Below are 21921 nucleotides of genomic sequence, written 5' to 3' on the forward strand. Positions count from 1 at the left end.
CGAACCGTTTACGGATCCACAACCACTAGGTCGAGAATGTGGCTGTAATTCTTAGGGGAAATGCATGCAAGCAAACGACATGGTGTTCCATTAAACCGTTCCGCCAGATTCCTCCACATCAGAATGTGACACCACCCAGAATGTTCTGATGATACGGTTCCATCAAACTACGCATCCCCATATCCACATAGCAATGTGTACAGTTTCTTTGTTCATAAACTGCTGACCTTGCACACACACACACACACACACACACACACACACACATACCCTTCGTGATCTATTTGACTTTCAGTATGAGGTACTGCCTGTTTAATTGAATAGGCCTGGTGCACTATATTTATTTATGACTCAAACAAACTGTTTAGGACCTTAGTATGTGGGCGTTGATTTGTTTTTAGCGTATAAATGTCTGATGTCATAGATAGTCTACAAGCCACGCTGAACTGCGCTGGGTTGGCGTATTTTGCGTTATAATCGTCGGGTAATCGGGTTAATTTCTTGGAATGTTGTTATTGTTGTTTTGTGCGTACTTGCCGACTTGTCGGGTGTCAGTAATGAAGTTGTGCAGCGGGGCTATGCTGCTATGAAGTTGAAGTTGCTAAGTCATGGTGATGTAGAAATCGCGCAGCGCGCATATAATGCATCTACTGTGATGTGAATGCCCCACGTCAATGCGAAACGCGCAGCGTTCAGGCGCACACAGCACAGGAGCCAGCTTCAAACAAGGTATTGTGCATCTGGGTGTGTCTAAATTGTATCCGAAAGAAGTCACTCGTTTTATTCAATAGGTGCGATGTCATTTAAAAGTGAAGTGGCAAGTTTTGTTTTTGTGCCGAAATAAGGTCTACGCGGTTGCGTCATCAAAGGACAACTGCGTTCGCAGTTTGACAACCTGATTTCCATACTGACAATCAGTGAGCCGAATGTGTCGTAGCCACATTGTTTTCTGTGTCCTTAACCGCGAAAAGAACACTAGATGGAAACTACTATTTTGGAATAAATCCCTGTAGCCTAAAATATAATATAGCAGGGGAGGTGAGTATCTACTGATTTGAGCATATAGGCTAGGCTACATCAGGGTCTGATGTGTGTAATATTTTACTTTTGACATGTCCTATTGTTGTTGAATGCACTGCAGTCGAAAAGGAAGTGAAAACTGATTAAGAAGCAGATGAGCGCCACATATGACTAACTCCCGCTCATATATCTCAATCTAAACTTGCCTGGAAACCTGACGTTGAATTGCATTGCAATAATGGTTTAATTGAAGACGTTTAAGCTGCCTATCAGTCGTTGTTTTTTGCTACCAGTGAAAATGAGCTCTTGCAACAGCTGCATAGTGCGTATTCAGAGGCTGATTAATGCAGGTGCTTACGGGGTCTGAAGCCCCTGTGCTCAAGCCCGTAGGGGGCCCTTGAGGCAGAGAAAAATGTAGAGAAAGTTATGCGTTTGAGAGTCTATATAAACATTCTGATAAGTATAAATAACGACAATCTCAAGGGAATACGTTTATCTATAACATGAATATAGCTGATTTATGGAGTGAGTCATGATTATGAATGAACATAAACAAGATAAAGGTATTGGATTTGCATGTTGGCATGCATGCTGTCATCAGCATTATTAGTACACTCTTGAGTGGTTTCAGATTATGTGCACCTTATCAGTTGTTCCAGTGAACAGAGTTGAACCCTTCCCCTGCATAGGAAGTTATTATGTCACAACTGGGTTCAGTAGCCCTGTTCAGCTTTAGGGCCTATGGTTTGATATATTGTCTAATCATTGTTTGACTTGACTTGTATGTTGACTTTTATGTTCTTGGAAAAACATTTTTTTCTTTGTAGTCAAATATGTCTGTGCCAGATACCTTATGACAGTGCAAAATAGTGACACACACACACACACACACACACAAACAATCCTATTCTATAAGTGTTGTAGTGAGTCACCTGTCTGGTCAGAACCACCTTCTCATTAGTCATAATGTTGAAACAGGCCTCTGCTCTGTTGTGTGTGTGTACTGTATATCCGCACATCCTGTTATGAAATAATTTAACATTATCCTCATCCAATTGAACTGAAGTTAAACAATTGAGAACTTATTTATTGGCAGTTAATTTAGAATTTTCTGACCATGTTTGGTTGCTCAGCATATAACCTCTAGCCTGAAATGATTTTATTGACATGGATAACGGTGTCAAGCAGCATTGCGTGAATACTGTAGTGTCAGGCTATGACATAACAAATACCATGTTGTAAATATATTCATATTATTTACCTTTATTTAACTAGGCAATTCAGTTAAGAACAAATTCTTATTTTCAATGACGGCCTAGGAACAGTGGGTTAACTGCCTGTTCAGGGTCAGAACGACAGATTTGTACCTTGTCAGCTCAGGGGTTTGAACTTGCAACCTTCCGGTTACTAGTCCAACACTCTAACCACTAGGCAGGGTAGCCTAGTTAAATGCCTCTAGTCAGGTTGTTAAATGATGAAGGGGATGAGCTGAGGAGAGGAAGCCACTTCAAAGTATTGAGATGCAACCCTCAGTGATAGAACAGCACTGTGTGTTCTTGTTGGTTCTGTTGCAAGTGGACACACCCACTGTTCTGTTAATGGTTGACTTTTGGATACTGTCACAGTGTTTGAACAGTGTGTGCTGTAAAACTGCATCTTAGTTTCAACTAGTATTTGTTACATTGTATAGCATATACTGTACCATTCAAAAGTTTGGACACACCTACTCATTTAAGGTTTCTCCCCTATTTGTACTATTTTCTACATTGTTAAATAATAACGAAGACATCAACACTATGAAATAACACATATGGAATGATGTAGTAACCAAAAAAGTGTTAAACAAATCGAAGTATATTTTATATTTGAGATTCTTCAAAGTAGCAACCCTTTGTCTTGATGACAGCTTTGCACACTCTTGGCATTCGCTCAGCATATGTGGGAACTCCTTCAAGACTGTTGGAAAAGCATTCCACATGAAGACAAACAGTCATACCAGAACTTACATAGGCCTAGTGTGGTGAGAGAGTGCCAAGAGTGTGCAAAGCTGTCAATCAAGGCAAAGGTTGACTACTTTGAAGAATCTCAAATATAAAATATATTTAGAGTTGTTTAACACTTTTTTGGTTCCTACATGATTCCATGTGTGCTATTTCATAGTTTTGACATCTTCACTATTATTCTACAATATAGAAAATAGTAAAAATAAAGAAAAACCTTTGAGTGAGTAAGTGTGTCCAAACTTTTGACTGGTACTGTATGTTAGCGGTGTAACTTTGTTTCAGTAGTTGAAGTTCTGCAGATTCTCACTCTGTGTGCTGTGGACTGTACATTTGCTGTGTCGACAGGGTTAGTTTTGGTGTGTTAAAACCCCTTAATCCAGATCAGGAGTTCAGTACCAGGGGACACAGCTCAGGACAATGGACCTTTATAGGAGGTAGGGGGGTTGAATATGAAAGACTCTCTCTTTCTCCTCCTCCTCACTCCCCCTCTTTTTCTATCCCCTCCCTCTTTTTGCCATTCACCACACTCTTTCCATCCCCTCTCTTTCCTTCCCCCCTTTCGCTCTCTCTCCCCACTCTCTCTCCTGGCTGGTGGGTTTAGGTCTTGTGACTTGTGATCAGGCTAGCTTTAGGGTGACACACACCACACTAGGCCTATCTATGTAAGTTCTGGTATGACTGTTTGTCTTCTATTTATAAGCCATAAGGAAGTGAAACTATGCTCGAGGTTCTCATATAGTTTAACCAATAGCAATTTTTAATATTCATACTGAACATAAATATAATCGCAGCATGTAAAGTGTTGGTTTCATCTTTCATGAGCTTGAAATAAAATATTTAAAAAAAAATCCATACGCACAAAAAACGTATTTCTCTCAAATTTTATGCACAAATTTGTTTACATCCCTGTTAGTGACAATTTCTCCTTTGCCAAGATAATCCATCCACCTGACAGGTGTGGCATATCAAGAAGCTGATTAAACAGTATAGTCATTACACAGGTGCACCTTGTGCTGAGGACAATAAAAGGCCACTCTAAAATGTGCAGTTTTGTCACACAGCAAAATGACACAGATGTCTCATGTTTTGAGGGAGCATTCAATTGGCATGCTGACTGCAGGAATGTCCACCAGAGCTGTCGTTTCAGAGAATTTGTCCAGTTCTTCCATAGCCTGCATACTCACGAGACATGTCACCCATTGAGGATGTTTGGGATCCTCTGGATTGACGTGTACGACAGCGTGTTCCAGTTCCCGCCAATATCCAGCAACTTCGTACAGCCATTTAAGAGAAGTGGGACTACATTCCACAGGCCAAAATCAACAGCCTGATCAACTTTATGCGAAGGAGATGTGTCGCGCTGCATGAGGCAAATGGAGTTCACACCGGATACTGACTGGTTTTCTGATCCACGACCCCTCCCTCCTTTTTGTTAAGGTACAATTGAAGTCAGCGGTTTACGCACACCATAGCAAAATACATTTAAACTTAGTTTTTCACAATTCCTGACATTTAATCCTAGTTAAAATTCCCCGTCTTAGATCAGTAAGGATCACCACTTTATTTTAAGACTGTCTGTCAGAATTTTAAGACTGAAATGTCAGAATAATAGTGGAGAGAATGATTTATTTCAGCTTTTAATTCTTTCATCACATTCCCAGTGGGTCAGAAGTTTACATACACTCAATTAGTATTTGGTAGCATTGCCTTTAAATTGCTTAACTTAGGTCAAACGTTTCAGGTAGAATTCCACAAGCTTCCCACAATAAGTTGGGTGAATTTTGGCCCATTCCTCCTGACAGAGTTGGTGTAACTGAGTAAGGTTTGTAGGCCTCCTTGCTCGAACACGCTTTTTCAGTTCTGCCCTCAAACTTTCTATGGGATTGAAGTCAGGGCTTTGTGAGGGCCACTGCAATACCTTGACTTTGTTGTCCTTAAGCCATTTTGCCACAACTTTGGAAGTATTGTGGCAACAGTGTCCATTTGGAAGACCCATTTGCTACCAAGCTTTAACTTCCTGACTGATGTCTTGTGATGGTGCTTCAATATATCCATATAATTTCCCTTCTTCATGATGCCATCTATTTTGGGAAGTGCACCAGTCCCTCCTGCAGCAAAGCACCCCCACAACATGATGCTGCCACCCCAGTGCTTCACGGTTGGGATGGTGTTCTTCGGCTTGCAAGCCTCCCCCTTGTTCCTCCAAACATAAGGATGGTCATTGTGGCCAAACAGTTCTATATTTGTTTCATCAGACCAGAGGACATTTCTCCAAAAAGTAGCATCTTTGTCCCCATGTGCAGTTGCAAACCGTAGTCTTGTTTTTTTATGGCAGTTATGGAGCAGTGGCTTCTTCCTTGATGAGTGGCCTTTCAGGTTATGTTGATATAGGACTCGTTTTACTGTGGATATAGATACTTTTGTACCTGTTTCCTCCAGCATCTTCACAAGGTCCTTTGCTGTTGTTCTAGGATTGATTTGCACTTTTCGCACCAAAGTACGTTCATCTCTAGGAGACAGAACGCATCTCCTTCCTGAGCGGTATTTTTTTTAATTTATTTTTTTATTTCACCTTTATTTAACCAGGTAGGCTAGTTGAGAACAAGTTCTCATTTGCAACTGCGACCTGGCCAAGATAAGGCATAGCAGTGTGAACAGACAACACAGAGTTACACATGGAGTAAACAATTAACAAGTCAATAACACAGTAGAAAAAAGGGGAGTCTATATATACATTGTGTGCAAAAGGCATGAGAAGGTAGGCAAATAATTACAATTATGCAGATTAACACTGGAGTGATAAATGATCAGATGGTTATGTAAAGGTAGAGATATTGGTGTGCAAAAGAGCAGAAAAATAAATAAATAAAAACAGTATGGGGATGAGGTAGGTGAAAATGGGTGGGCTATTTACCAATAGACTATGTACAGCTGCAGCGATCGGTTAGCTGCTCAGATAGCAGATGTTTGAAGTTGGTGAGGGAGATAAAAGTCTCCAACTTCAGCGATTTTTGCAATTCGTTCCAATCACAGGCAGCAGAGAACTGGAACGAAAGGCGGCCAAATGAGGTGTTGGCTTTAGGGATGATCAGTGAGATACACCTGCTGGAGCGCGTGCTACGGATGGGTGTTGCCATCGTAACCAGTGAACTGAGATAAGGCGGAGCTTTACCTAGCATGGACTTGTAGATGACCTGGAGCCAGTGGGTCTGGCGACGAATATGTAGCGAGGGCCAGCCGACTAGAGCATACAAGTCGCAGTGGTGGGTGGTATAAGGTGCTTTAGTGACAAAACGGATGGCACTGTGATAAACTGTATGATGACTGCGTGGTCCCATGGTGTTTATACTTACGTACTATTGTTTGTACAGATGAACGTGGTACCTTTTACAAAAAAAATTCTGAGGTCTTGGCTCAGATTTGATTTAATTTGATTTGATTTAGGATTTTCCCATGATGTCAAGCAAAGAGGCACTGAGTTTGAAGGTAGGCCTTGAAATACATCCACAGGTACACCTCCAATTGACTAAAATTATATCAATTAGCCTATCAGAAGCTTCTAAAGCCATGACATTATTTTCTGGAATTTTCCAAGCTGTTTAAAGGCACAGTCAACTTAGTGTATGTAAACTTCTGACCCACTGGAATTGTGATACAGTGAATTATAAGGGAAATAATCTGTCTGTAAATAATTGTTGGAAAAATCACATGCACAAAGTAGATGTCCTAACCAACTTGCCAAAACTATAGTTTGTTAACAATAAATTTGTGGAGTGGTTGAAAAAACGAGTTTTAATGACTCCAACCTAAGTGTATGTAAACTTCCGACTTCAACTATATCTGTGACCAACATACCAACATATCTGTATACCCAGTCATGTGAAATCCATAGGTTAGGGCCTGATTAATTCATTTCAATTGACTGATTTCCTTTCATCAACTGTAATTCAGTAAAATGGTTGAAATTGTTGCATGCTGCGTTTTATATTTTTGTTCAGTGTACATGAAGAGGGTAAAGTTGGTCATCATTTTACGAGCAGAACAGCTTCATTTCCAAAAGTTTAAGAGGTGAAAACCATTTGTTTTAGAGACAGGGGTGTCACCAATGCTGTGTTCTATTCATTAGGTATGCCAAAGTTAATTTTAAAGGATATGTTACAAGCTCAAAACATTTGTAGCAGAATTACAATTATGACAACAACCATGGTCATTGGTCATCATGGTCATTGGTCAACCATGGTCACAATTCATCTTTACACAAAGTTCCATCCAGTGTGTGTGTGTGTGTGTGTGTGTGTGTGTGTGTGTGTGGGGGGGGGGTTTAACACATTTGATATACACACTCCATTGGATACACACATGCTGCCTCTCCTAATGACTATATTGTCTTAATTTGCTCCCAGACAAACAGAAGCCGCCAGATCATCCCTGATGTCATCTATCTTGGACGTGGTGGATTTAGAGGACAAAAAGTGAAGAATTGCCAACCAATGATTCATTCCTGAACTCCAGAACTAGAAGCCCAACACCAAAGGACCAAGCTGGAATCTCATGGACTAAATCAGGAATATCTGCTCTAAAGATGGAACCTCTGGACTAAACTAGAATTCCATGGACTAAATAGGAATAGTTCTTAAACCAGGAATATCAGGACCAAAAGCTGAAATATCACAGACTAATTTAGGCATTTCTGGACTAAAATTGGAATCTCTGGACTGAATATGGAATTGCTGGGCTGAACTAGAAGTCTTTGGGTGAAATCAGTAATCTCAGCGACATGACTGTTTTTTTCTGTGATATCTGACTGACTAGCGTTGAGGATGTGTGTGTTGTAACAGGCTAGTCACTAGATAGCTATGCTAGAGAGGTGAACATATTATCAACACATTGACTCTGGAGGAAATACTGCCAATAGTGATGGATGGAAGTTATAATCATCAAATCGGACAAACGGAGGGGTACGTGGGTGTTACTTGTGTAGGACTTTGATTTGTAATAACAGATACTGCGTGGAACGTTTAGTAGTATAAGTATTGATAAGTATCACGCGTTGAGTGACTATGCACTATGCACTGTGTTACAATCATTCAATAAGGATTAATCGGGTGCAAAAGTCGACTTGGGGGATTCAGGGAAAATCTATACTTAGTCCATTGATTGATTAATCCGTCTCTAAGACAGACCCCCCCCCCCCCCCCCCCCCCCCCATCGGTCAGGATGTTGTGCCCCAGGAAGAAGCGCCTCACTAGGGATGCAGATTTCTCTGCCATCGCGGTGCCGTCGATGCGGGGGTCTGGGTACCTGGACTACACCATAGAGACCCACCCCTCCAGAGCCCTGCAGGCCATGGAGGACTTCAGAAGGCACGAGATGCTGTGTGACATCACCCTACACGTCACCTATAAGGACACGACCGTTGACTTCAAGGTGAGAGGGCTGCTCTTTGTTCCTACTTATAAAGCTGTATAAGGTGATACTTGACTGTAAAATACAGCGTTATCCTCGTGCAGTACCCTGGGGGTTTGCTTATCAAAGCAAAAGGCTGTAAAATACTTTCTTAGTTGAATCATGTGTTTTACTGCTTGGTTGGAGTAAAAGCCTTCACCCCACCCACATGTATAAGATTGGCCACGCCTCCCCTCCCAACCTCAGGTGCATAAAGTGGTGCTGGCGTCCTGCAGCCCATACTTCAAAGCCATGTTCACCAGCAGCTTTAAGGAGTGCCACGCCTCTGAGGTGACGCTACGTGATGTCTGCCCCTTGGTGGTAGGGAGGCTCATTGACTTTGCCTACACCTCACGCATCACCGTGGGGGAGAAGTGTGTGCTCCACCTCCTACTGGCCGCTATGAGGTATGAGTCTATGTGGTGACATAAATAATTTGACTGGAAGATGGTTTACATATAAAGTTCTTCCTGGTGTCTTATATGATGAATCCTTCTGTACCTTTTAAGGCGTGTTGTGACTACCTCATTGAACAGATGTGTGTGTGTGTGTGTGTGTGTGTGTGTGTGTGTGTGTGTGTGTGTGTGTGTGTCAGGTACCAGATAGAAGACGTGGCTAAGGCTTGCTGTGACTACCTCACTAAAAACTTGGAGCCTGCCAACGTGATCGGCATCGCTCGGTTCGCTGAGGAGATTGGCTGCACCGAGCTGCACCTGAGGAGCCGCGAGTACATCAACACACACTTCAACGAGGTAGGAACCACACACACACTTTGTATCTCATTCACATAATGTAGCCAATATGGCTGGCTATGTGTCTGAAGTGACCTGAAGTAACCTTTCAGATGTGGGTTGGATTTGGGCCAAAATAATGTTGCTGTCTGTCAAGCAGCTGTCATATTGCTGTACACATGAGCTATTTTAGCACGATGTCATAAAGACTATAAAACATCAACGAGACAAAGACGATTTTGCCTTTTGTTGATAGACGTTAGAAGAACCAAGAGGCCCTGACATACAGACTTTTAGAGACCATTACAGCATCTCTGATGTTTTCACACTGTGAAGAGCAGGAAGTCTTTGGCTATGCCAGATTAAGTGATATGACATGCTATTCCATAAAATAATTTCTCCGTAATTAATATTACCTGATTGAGCTAATCATGTAAATGTAATTAACTAGAGAGTCGGGCACCACGACAGAATATTTATAGAGATGTTATCTTCCGAATAAACTCTTAAAGACCTAGTAATATTTTACATCAATAGCAGTCAATATTAATCGTCACCTTAATTCAGTCTCATCTGAAAGTTGTAAATTCTTGGTTATCTTCATGAACCCTGGCTAACAAGTTGAATCAGCAATACAAAATTGTGTTTAATTATTTATTTACTAAATACCTAACAAATCACACAGAATTACACATACACATAATTAATCATAATTTGATTACAAATTACGTCATAAAGGTAAACGTCCCTAGTGGGCGGAACAGATATGACAGCTTGTTACACAAAAGAAAAGGGGCTGGGTTTGAGTGAAAGAGCGGGAAGACTAAGTAACAAAGGAAGAAGCTGTGCCATCGTAAATACAGTATCTTATGCATTCTAAATTACCGCCCATATGGAAAAGGAAAATGCAATAAATATTTACTCTGAGCTGCGCTTCAGTAGGTTGGTGGTAGATGGAAGGCCGTGTTGCCAAACCGAGTCCTTTGTCCTTTGAAGAATGTCTCTGGTGGTCAATTGGATACGTTGTAGTAACGTTGTTGTGTGATAGACGGGATACTCTGTCTGTTCCTTCCTAACCCTCGTTTGCAGCTGCTGTTGCTAACTCAACGGCTAGGAGGTATCACTTCTGTAGTGAATAAGAGTTCAAATTTCATACTATTCGCAGCCAAAGCTCACGCTGATGTTGGCTTCGTTCTGTAGTTATTATCTGAACCATTCTGACATTGGACCGTCGTCCTCACATCCTCAGAACAGGAGGTTATATTTTCGTCAAGGCTTTATTTAGTGGAGCGAGAAGGCTGTGTCTGAAAAGTTTTATAACCCATGTCTCTTCACAGGGGCGGGCCACTGATTGAGCAGAGCCCTAACCTTATGAAAACCCAAATCTCTCATTTGGAAGCTAACATTACATTTCATCTCTTCACCAATAATTTTATATTCAAACATTTAAATTGAACAACAATTCCATGTGAATCCGATAACTCTGATGTGTAGACTTTCCACTGTAGAGTTTATGTCATCTTATCATTGATGAGAATTTCTCAGATAACAACCGAACTGACATCATATTCATTAGGTACCACCGCATATGTTCAATTGGTCGGATTACCAGAATATAGTTCATGTCCACCCCACCTTCTGAGGTTCCAAGAATCTCTATGTTAACCAAGGGTTTTGCAAATGTAACCTCAGTAGGGTAGAGAGAGGAAAAAGGGGGGAAGAGGTATTTATGACTGTCATAAACCTACCCCCAGGCCAACATCATGACACCACTGAATGGGTAATGGTTTTGGTAGGAATCCCAGAGCTTCCACAATGTAGGGTTGCACATGTACACAGTATATACACCCTTCATCAGTTCTAGAGTGAAAGCATTAGAAATGTGCTTATGCTTATCGTCAGGCTTGAAGTCGTAATTATACAGGATTCTCTGACCTTTCTTGTACATGTACAGTGCCTTCAGAAAATATTCACACCCCTTGACTTTTTCCACATTTTGTTGTTAAAGTGTGTTTCAATTTGATTTAATGGTCATTTTTGGTAAACGATCTACACAAAATACTCTGTCAAAGTGGAAGAATAATTCTAACATTTATTTAAAAAATATATATTAAAAATGAAACACATATCTTGATTAGATAAGTATCCACCCCCCTGAGAGAATACATGTTAGAATCACCTTTGGCAGTGATTACAGCTATAAGTCTTTTGGGGTAAGTCTCTAAGAGCTTTCCACACCTGGATTGTACAATATTTGCCCATTTTGTTATTTTGAAAAGGTTCTTCAAGCACTGTCAAGTTGGTTGTTGATCATTGCTAGAAAGCCAATTTCAAATCTTGCCATAGATTTTCAAGCCGATTTAAGCCAAAACAGGAACATTCAATGTCATCTTGGTAAACAACTCCAGTGTAAATTTGGCCTTGTGGTTTAGGTTATTGTCCTGCTGAAAGGGGAATTTGTCTCCCAGTGTCTGTTGAAAAGAAGACTGAACCAGATTTTCCTCTAGGATTTTGCCTGTGCTTAGCTCTATTCCGTTTCTTTTTATCCTAAAAAACAACCTAGTCCTTGCTGATGACAAGCATACCCATAACATGAGGATGCCACCACCATGCATGAAAATATGAAGAGTGATGATTTGCCACAAACACAATGCTTTGTATTCAGGATAAAAAGTACATTTCTTTGCCACATGTTTTGCAGTATTCCTTAAGTGCCTTATTGCAAAAGGAATACATGTTTTGGAATATTTTTTATTCTGTACAGGCTCCCCTTTTTCACTCTGTCATTTAGGTTAATATTGTGGAGTCACTATAATGCTGTTGATCCATCCTCAGTTTTCTCATATCACTTCCATTAAACTCTGTAACTGTTAAAAATCACCATTGGTTTTATGGTGAAACCCCTGAGCAATTTCCTTCCTCTCTGGCAACTGAGTTAGGAAGGACACATATATCTTTGTAGTAACCGGGTGTATTGGTACACCATCCAAAGCCTAATTAATTACTTCACCATGCTCAAAGTGATATTCAGCACCTGCTTTTTTATTTTTACACATCTACCAAGTGGTGCACTTCTTTAGGAGCATTAGAAACCTCCCTGGTCTTTGTGGTTGAATCTGTGCTTGAAATTCACTTTTTTTCGATTGAGGGATCTTACAGATAATTGTATGTGTGCCGTACAGAGATGAGGTAGTCATTCAAAAATCATGTTAAACACTATTATTGATCAAATCAAATCACATTTTATTGGTCACATACACATTGTTAGCAGATGTTAATGCGAGTGTAGTGAAATGCTTGTGCTTCTAGTTCCGACCATGCAGTAATATCTAACGAGTAATCTAACAATTTCACAACAACTACCTTATACACACAAGAGTTAATTAATTAATAAGATTATGTACATATAAATATATGGATGAGCGGTGGCCGAATGGCATAGGCAAAATACAGTAGATGATATAGAGTACAGTGTATATACATATGAGATGAGTATTGTAGGGTATGTAAATATTATATAAAGTGGCATTGTTTAAAGTGACTAGTGATACATTCATTACATCCAATTTTTTATTATTAAAGTGGCTAGAGATTTGAGTCAGTATGTTGGCAGCAGCTACTCAATGTTAGTGGTCACAGAGTGAGTCCATGCAAATGATTATGTGACTTGTTAAGCACAGTTTTACACCTGAACTTATTTAGGCTTGCCATAAAGAAGGGGTTGATTACTTATTGACTCAAGACATTTCAGATTTTCAATGTTCTACAAACAAAATTGCATTTTTATTCAGGCCGTAACACAACAAAATGTGGAAAAAGTATAGGGGTGTGAATACTTTCTAAAAGCAATGGAAAAGTTGTTCATGGCAGGGAATCTCAAGTAGTAGACTCCTCTTACTGGTGGTGTGGAGATACCTGGAGCAGAGGACAAGAACATTTTGCATACATTCTTTAATAAAGCCTTGGTTTCTTGCATGTTAACATTAGAAGCCTACTCCCTTAGTTTGTTTTACTCACTGCTTTAGCACACTCTGCCAACCCAGATGTCTTAGCCGTGTCTGAATCCTGGCTTAGGAAAACCACCAAAAAGTCTCTCACTGTTGCCGCTTGCTATAGACCTCCCTCTGCCCCCAGCTGTGCCCTCGATACTATATGTGAATTGATTGCCCCCCATCTATCTTCTGAGCTTGTTCTACTAAGTGACCTAAACTGGGACATGCTTAACACCCCGGCCATCCTACAAACTAAGCTTGATGCCCTCAATCTCACACAAATGATCAATGAACCTACCAGGTACAACCCCAAATCAGTAAACACGGGCACCCTCATAGATGTCATCCTAACTAACTTGCCCTCCAAATACACCTCTGCTGTTTTCAATCAAGATCTCAGCGATCACTGCCTCATTGCCTGTATCCATAATGGTTCTGCGACCAAACGACCGCCCCTCATCACTGTCAAACGCTCCCTGGCCTTTCTGATCAACCTGGCCGGGGTATACCGGAATGAATTTGACCTCATCCCGTCAGTAGATCATGCCTGACTATTCTTTAAAAGTGCCTTCCTCACCATCTTAAATAAGCTTGCCCCTCTCAAAAAATGTAGAACTAGGAATAGATATAGTCCTTGGTTCACTCCAGATCTGTCTGCCCTTGACCAGCACAAAAACATCCTGTGGCGTTCTGCATTAGCATCGAATAGCCCCCGTGATATGCAACTTTTCAGGGAAGTTAGGAACAAATATACACAGGCAGTTAGCTTTTCTAAGGCAAGCTTTGCATCCTGTAGTACAAACTCAAAAAGGTTCTGGGACACTATAAAGTCCATGGAGAATAAGAGCACCTCCTCCCAGCTGCCCACTGCTCTGATGCTAGGAAACACTGTCACCACCGATAAATCCACTATAATTGAGAATTTCAATAAGCATTTCTCTACGGCTGGCCATGCTTTCCACATGGCTACCCCTACACCGGTCAACTGCCCGGCACCCTCCACAGCAACCCACCCAAGCCCCCACCATTTCTCCTTTACCCAAATCCAGATAGCTGATGTTCTGAAAGAGCTGCAAAATCTGGACCCCTTCAAATCAGCCGGGCTAGACAATCTGGACCCTCACCTTCTAAAATTATCTGCCGAAATTGTTGCAACCCCTATTACTAGCCTGTTCAACCTCTCTATCGTATCGTCTGAGATTCCCAAAGATTGGAAAGCTGCCGCGGTCATCCCCCTCTTCAAAGGGGGTGACACTCTAGACACAAACTGCTACAGATCTATATCTATCCTACTCTGTCTTTCTAAGGTCTTCGAAAGCCAAGTTAACAAACAGATTACTGACCATTTCGAATCCCACCATACCTTCTCTGCTATGCAATCTGGTTTCAGAGCTGGTCATGGGTGCACCTCAGCCACGTTCAAGGTTCTAAACGACATCATAACCGCCATCGATAAGAGACATTACTGTGCAGCCGTATTCATCGACCTGGCCAAGGCTTTCGACTCTGTCAATCAGAACATTCTTATTGGCAGACTCGACAGCCTTGGTTTCTCAAATGATTGCCTCGCCTGGTTTACCAACTACTTCTCTGATAGAGTTCAGTGTGTCAAATCGGAGGGCCTGTTGTCCGGACCTCTGACAGTCTCTATGGGTGTGCCACAGGGTTAAATTCTCGGACCGACTCTCTTCTCTGTATACATCAATGATGTTGCTCTTGCTGCTGGTGATTCTCTGATCCACCTCTACGCAGACGACACCATTCTGTATACTTCTGGCCCCTCCTTGGACACTGTGTTAACTAACCTCCAGACGAGCTTCAATGCCATACAACTCTCTTTCCGTGGCCTCCAACTGCTCTTAAACGCAAATAAAACTAAATGCATGCTATTCAATCGATCACTGCCCGCACCTGCTCGCCCGTCCAGCATCACTACTCTGGACGGCTCTGACTTAGAATACATGGACAACTACAAATACCTGGGTGTCTGGTTAGACTGTACACTCTCCTTCCAGACTCACATTAAGCATCTCCAATCCAAAATTAAATCTAGAATCGGCTTCCTATATCGCAACAAAGCATCCTTCACTCATGCTGCCAAACATACCCTCGTAAAACTGACCATCCTACCGATCCTCGACTTTGGTGATGTCATCTATAAAATAGCCTCCAACACTCTACTCAACAAACTGGATGCAGTCTATCACAGTGCCATCTGTTTTGTCACCAAAGCCCCATATACTACCCACCATTGCGACCTGTGCGCTCTCGTTGGTTGGCCCTCGCTTCGTACTCGTCGCCAAACCCACTGGCTACAGGTTATCTACAAGTCTCTGCTAGGTAAAGCCCCGCCTTATCTCAGCTCACTGGTCACCATAGCAGCACCCACTCGTAGCACGCACTCCAGCAGGTATATCTCACCCCCAAAGCCAATTCCTCCTTTGGTCGTCTTTCCTTCCAGTTTTCTGCTGCCCATGACTTGGACGAATTGCAAAAATCTCTGAAGCTGGAGACTCACATCTCCCTCACTAGCTTTAAGCACCAGCTGTCAGAGCAGTTTACAGATCACTGCACCTGTACATAGCCCATCTGTAAACAGCCCATCTATCTACCTGCCTCATCCCCATACTGGCATTTATTTATTTATTTATTTTGCTTCTTTGCACCCCAGTATCTCTACCTACACATTCATCTTCTGCCGATCTACCATTCCCGTGTTTAATTGCTATATTGTAATTACTTCACCACCATGGCCTATTTATTTCCTTAACTTACCTCATGTGCACTCACTGTATATAGACTTTTTGTTTTCTTTTGTTCTACTGTATTATTGACTGTATGTTTTGTTTATTCCATTTATAACTCTGTGTTGTTGTTTGTGTCGAATTGCGCGAATTACACTATCTTGGCCAGGTCCCAGTTGCAAATGAGAACTTGTTCTCAACTAGCTTACCTAGTTAAATAAACATAAAAAAATAAATACAAATAAATATAGCTTGAACTCCTAGACTAAAGTCAGTCAAAAACAGTCTGTATGGTTGGGTTGTAGGCCTTGCTGATATTGGTGATGACTCTGGTGTAGACCGGGGTGGTGACATTATTGAAGGGGCCTACAGGTCCATTGTGGCTCAAACCAGCAGAGAAGGCCACTTTTGGTGTGCCCATGAACACAGGAGAGAAAACGGTAGAATTACTTGAATATATTGATACAATTACATCATTCTTCTATTCACAATCACAGAGTGCAAATGACAGTGTATTTTATGGTTCACAGGTTATCAATTGTATTTAATACATTATACTTGTGCAACAGTGAATTCTGCAGCAATGTAGATTTAGTGAAATGAACTGATCCCCAACTCAAAATCAATGTTGTTCACATCCGTTTTACAATAACTGCAGCTGACCTCGTCAGCTCTCACTGGCACTAAGTCTGGCCTCCAGGCCTGAAAACCACAGACATAAATTCACACTAAGAGTCACCAGTAACTTTACATCCAACATGAAACAATGTTAACCCTTCTTCAAATCATTATAAACAGTGGGACGCTGTGATTGACTTAGTCCCTTCAATTTACACCTTTACAACCATACCTGTTAAATCACCTGTGTCCTTTAATCTTCATCTTCCCCATGGTGGCTTCTAAGGTCCACCACTGTGTTTCTATACCTCAGCCTCATTGGCTGTCAGTCTGACCTCCATGTTACTTTGCTTCTCTCTCTGCTCCACCACGATGGTTCCCAGGTTGTGCACTATGTCTCTCAGCTCCTTCATCTCGGTCCAGATGTCAGGGGGGGTGGTGGTCTGTTCGTTGGTCGTCTCTCCATCTGAACCTCACTTACCCTGCTCTCTCTCCCTGCACTGTGTCCCTGTTGAGTGATGTCACTCTCTCTGTCCCCTCCACTTTCCTCCTGAGTCCATGCCCCAGACAGACAGAACACCCTCCACTCTCCTCCTGAGTCCATTCCCCAGACAGACAGAACACCCTCCACTCTCCTCCTGAGTCCATTCCCCAGACAGACAGAACACCCTCCACTCTCCTCCTGAGTCCATACCCCAGACAGACAGAACACCCTCCACTCTCCTCCTGAGTCCATGCCCCAGACAGACAGAACACCCTCCACTCTCCTCCTGAGTCCATACCCCAGACAGACAGAACACCCTCCACTCTCCTCCTGAGTCCATACCACAGACAGACAGAACACCCTCCACTCTCCTCCTGAGTCCATACCCCAGACAGACAGAACACCCTCCACTCTCCTCCTGAGTCCATGCCCCAGACAGACAGAACACTCTCCACTCTCCTCCTGAGTCCATGCCCCAGACAGACAGAACACTCTCCACTCTCCTCCTGAGTCCATACCCCAGACAGACAGAACACCCTCCACTCTCCTCCTGAGTCCATGCCCCAGACAGACAGAACACCCTCCACTCTCCTCCTGAGTCCAGACAGACAGAACAGCAACACCAGCAGAGCTACAGCACCCCTCATTCTGAAACAATACCTCTTCAGATATGATGCACTTTATGAGGCTCAGACCCCCTCCTTATATACACACAGCTCAGTTAAGCAGTACGTGTACAAGAGACACGTCATTAAAAAGTCAATGTTGTATAAGACCATGAGAAGTTTGCAACTGTTGTTTGGTGAAGGGTCCCCTGACGTCACCTGTTCCCTATAGACAAAAACAGTGTCCGTAGTCAGACATAGAAATGCCTTATTGACGGATTGTGTTTGTGTGTGTGAGCATGTGACGCGTGTTGACTATGTGTCTATTTGTCCCTACCCCAGGTAACCAAAGAGGAGGAGTTCTTCAGTCTGTCTCACTGTCAGCTGTTGGAGCTCATCAGCCAGGACAGCCTCAAGGTGCTCTGTGAGTCAGAGGTATGGATTTGATTTATATTCTATTATACATTGTTTATCCTGAGGTGTATATATACTTCACTTATATGCATATTTCTATGTGAAAATCAAGATAACCGCCTGCCAAAGTTTGACCATGAGCCCCTTGATGTCAGGTGTACAAGGCTTGTACAGACTGGGTACGATGGGACGTGGAGAGCAGAGCTCCGTATCTCCACGCCCTCCTCAATGCTCTCCACGTCTACGCTCTGCCTCCCAAGTTCATCAAGATACAGCTCCAGTCCTGCCCCATCCTCAGCAAGGCAAGTCCCTGTCTATGAAACCTATGTCGTCTATTCATCTATGACCGGCTGCTGGGATTGATTGATATGTTCCTTCATTCCAGGCCAACTCCTGTAGAGACTTCCTGTCTAAGATATTCCAGGAAATGGCGTTGAGGAAGCCCCTCCCCCCTGCGCCTCACCGTGGAACGCAGCTTATCTACGTAGCCGGAGGGTAGTCTACAAACATATGATGGGATGGTGTGGGGTGTCGTAGGATAGGAGAGCGTAGGACACGATACAATACAATGAGATAATTGGATGATAGGATATGATGATATAATCTTATTATGGTTATGTACTGTCTGATCCTCCTGTGTTCCATCCCAGGTATCGGCAGCACTCTCTGTCTTCTATGGAGGCCTATGACCCTGGTAGGAACATCTGGCTGAAGCTAGCTGACATGGGCTCTCCCTGCAGTGGCCTGGGCTCCTGTGTGCTGTTTGGCCTGCTCTACACGGTACACGAACGCACCCACACACCTTGCTTTTTACAGCCTTGTCTGTCTATCTAACCCCTCCCCCTCTTCATCCCTCCCTCTCTCCCTCCTCCTCAGGTGGGAGGCAGGAACCTGTCCCTACAGAACAACACTGAGTCCAGTTCCCTGTGCTGCTACAATCCCATGACCAATCAGTGGAGCCAGCACGCCTCCCTCAACACCCCCAGGAACAGGGTGGGGGTGGCTGTGGTGGACGGGAGCATTTACGCCGTGGGGGGGTCCCAGGGGTCCACACATCATAACACTGTGGAGAGGTGAGGAGGGGGGAGAGAAATAGTGAGGAGAAGGGGGGGGGGGGTAGAGGAGAGAATACAGAAAGAGGAGAGAGAGCAGAAAGAGAGTGAGATGTAGTGTAAATTCCCCAAGATAATGTAGGAATTCCTGAGCCCGAGGTGGGGGACTAATTAGTGTGACAGCCTTTGGTCCGGCTGTGTTGGTACCTGCTTCCAAGGAATGTCAATCCGGTTGGGAATGCTTCACAACTCGCTGCTGAGCGGCTAAAAGGTAGGAAATCATCTTCAGCGGAATGTCATTACAGGACCCGTGGCTCTGATAGAATACCTCCGAGATGTGTCCTACCTGCCTTTTTTTTAATATCTTCCTTCCCTTCTTCCATCCATCCACCCTTGCCTCTCCTCTCAGCTGCTCTCCTATCCTCCCACAAAACGTGTTACTAGACACCTCACAAAGTACGTAGCTTTATCTTAATCCACTGTAAGTTACCTGGCTCCTATACAATACGTTAATTATACTATCTAACTCACACTCTGATAGCATAGCACCTACAGTCCCATGCACTCAGGTCATGATGATAACAATGAAAATGAGCATTGCACTATGCAGAAATCACACAATTTCTAATAGTTTGCCTCATTTCAATGTATGTGACAAAACAAGCAAGTATAGTGTAGAGAATCTTTGAACCATCTTAACCTCTGTGAAATATCTTTTCCATAACCAAAAATATTGTATTTTCAGCTGTTTGACGTTGGTGTACGAAACCCAAAGTAAAAGATTCAAAAAGCAAAACTTAAGAATGGGAAGCATAGAAATAACGCACATAGAACAGATCTACTGCTTCTTAGACGTTCTTTCTTTAAGTCACATTTCTATGTAAAATTGGTCGGGACGCCCAAAAAGTTACATATTACAGCTTTAAGACAATAACAACCATAAATTCTCTCTCTCTCTCTCTCTCTCTCGCTCTCTGCCAGGTATGACCCAGAGGCGAACCGCTGGGTGTTTGTGAGCCCCATGTCAGTAGCCCGTCTGGGGGCGGGGGTAGCAGGTTGCGAGGGGTCTCTGTACGTGGTGGGGGGGTTCGACGGCCAGAACCGCTGGAACACAGCAGAGAGGTTCCACCCCGATTCCAACACCTGGCACCAACTGGCCCCCATGACCACTGTACGCAGTGGACTAGGTGAGAATGTGTATGTGTGTGTGTGTGTGTATGTATATACACACCTGTCAAGGTGTGTGGATAATGTCTCTCTCTCTCTGTTTCTCCCTCGTGTGTGTGTGTAGGTGTGGTGTGTGTGGACTCATACCTGTATGCAGTAGGAGGGTATGACGGTCATACCCAGCTCAGCTCCATGGAGAGGTACAGTGTAACCAGAGATGTGTGGGAGCCAGTGGCCTCCATGCAGCACTGCCGCAGCGCTCACGGGGTCACCATCTACCAGGGACGCATCTTCATACTGGGTGAGCCTGGAGAAACATGCCATCTCTCTGGAGAGTTTGGCCAACTTTAGAACCAGATACCACGTTGCTCCTACTGAGCCTTGGATTCACCCATCCTGTTTCCCTCTCTCTGCCCTTCCATCCCTCGTCCTCCCTCCCTCCTGCCTCCAGGTGGTTTTAACTCCACAGGGTTTCTGTCCAGTGTTGAGAGTTACTGCCCTGACACCAACCAGTGGACGTCCATCACCGACATGTTGCTAGGACGCAGCGGAATGGCCGTCGCAGTAACAATGGAGCCCTGCCCCGGCAACCTGCCCGAGGAGGAAGAAGAAGAGGAAGTGACATAGAGTTAGAGCGAGGAGACATGACTCATCATAACTCTTTTTATATTTGACTCAACATGGCGGCAGAGCAGGACTTGTTGCAGTAGAATTAGAATGAGTAGAAAGTACAAAGCTCTTAGATCACTTTTATCCAAAGCCACAAAGTTTGCATTATTCAGGAATGTCTGTTCTGATCATTCTAATATGTGGAGTCAGTAGAAAGTGGACCAGGGGGAGGAAGTGACCTCACAATGACTTCAAAGTGACCTCACCATTATTAGGGTGCTACAGACAAAGAGTTAGGAATTAGAATACTAGAATGGGCATGAACCTTCGTATGATGCCATTATAAGACACATTGCCTGAATCACTAAATGGGCTGTCACTCCCAAACAGAAGACAATTGCATTGGTAACAATTTATTTTTAAATCTATCAACTTAAATTTAAGGAACACTTTACAAGACTGACATTACTTATTTCGACAACAGCAGCCATTACACATTCCAAGGGTACATCATGAGGTTAGAGTAAGATCTTTCGGCTACAAAGACCCAACTGACTGGAATCACAGTGAATTTAAGAGCCATTTTCAAATGTTAAGAACAAACAGTTTGTGTTTTTAACCAGCTAATAGAAACATCACCATGTGAATAAATTTGTATGTAAACTCATCAAAAAAAGAAACGTCCCTTTTTCAAGACACTGTCTTTCAAAGATAATTCTTAAAAATCCAAATAACCACAGATCTCCATTGTAAAGGGTTTAAACACTGTTTCCCATGCTTGTTCAATGAACCATAAACAATTAATGAACATGCACCTGTGGAATGGTCGTTAAGACACTAACAGTTTACAGACGGTTAGCAATTAAGGTCACAGTCATGAAAACCTAGGACACGAAAGAGGCCTTTCTACTGACTCTGAAAAACACCAAAAGAAAGATGCCCAGGGCCCCTGCTCATCTGCATGAACGTGCCTTAGGCATGCTGCAAGGAGGCATGAGGACTGCAGATGTGGCCAGGGCAATAAATTGCAATGTCCG

The 21921-nt window shown here is 42.9% G+C and overlaps 1 protein-coding gene across 3 annotated transcripts; it reads left to right on the top strand.

The window, feature by feature from the left end:
• Positions 1–388: 388 nt before the first annotated feature.
• LOC139373120 (kelch-like ECH-associated protein 1a) lies at positions 389–21564 on the top strand. 3 transcript variants are annotated; one of them, XM_071113244.1, is made up of 13 exons: positions 389–1038; positions 7427–7981; positions 8205–8450; positions 8676–8875; positions 9064–9220; positions 17985–18077; positions 18212–18358; positions 18442–18551; positions 18707–18836; positions 18933–19129; positions 20090–20295; positions 20400–20576; positions 20727–21564. In XM_071113244.1, exons 3-13 carry the CDS (start codon positions 8241–8243, stop codon positions 20900–20902), a joined length of 1803 nt encoding a protein of 600 aa, XP_070969345.1. In that variant the 5' UTR covers positions 389–1038; positions 7427–7981; positions 8205–8240; the 3' UTR covers positions 20903–21564. The 3 variants fall into 3 exon arrangements, with proteins under 3 accessions (XP_070969345.1, XP_070969344.1, XP_070969342.1); XM_071113243.1 differs by having other exon boundaries at positions 620–729; positions 8240–8450; XM_071113241.1 differs by having other exon boundaries at positions 674–1038; positions 8240–8450.
• Positions 21565–21921: the final 357 nt, after the last annotated feature.

Source organism: Oncorhynchus clarkii, chromosome 18, assembly GCF_045791955.1.
Source record: "Oncorhynchus clarkii lewisi isolate Uvic-CL-2024 chromosome 18, UVic_Ocla_1.0, whole genome shotgun sequence".
NCBI lineage: Eukaryota > Metazoa > Chordata > Actinopteri > Salmoniformes > Salmonidae > Oncorhynchus > Oncorhynchus clarkii.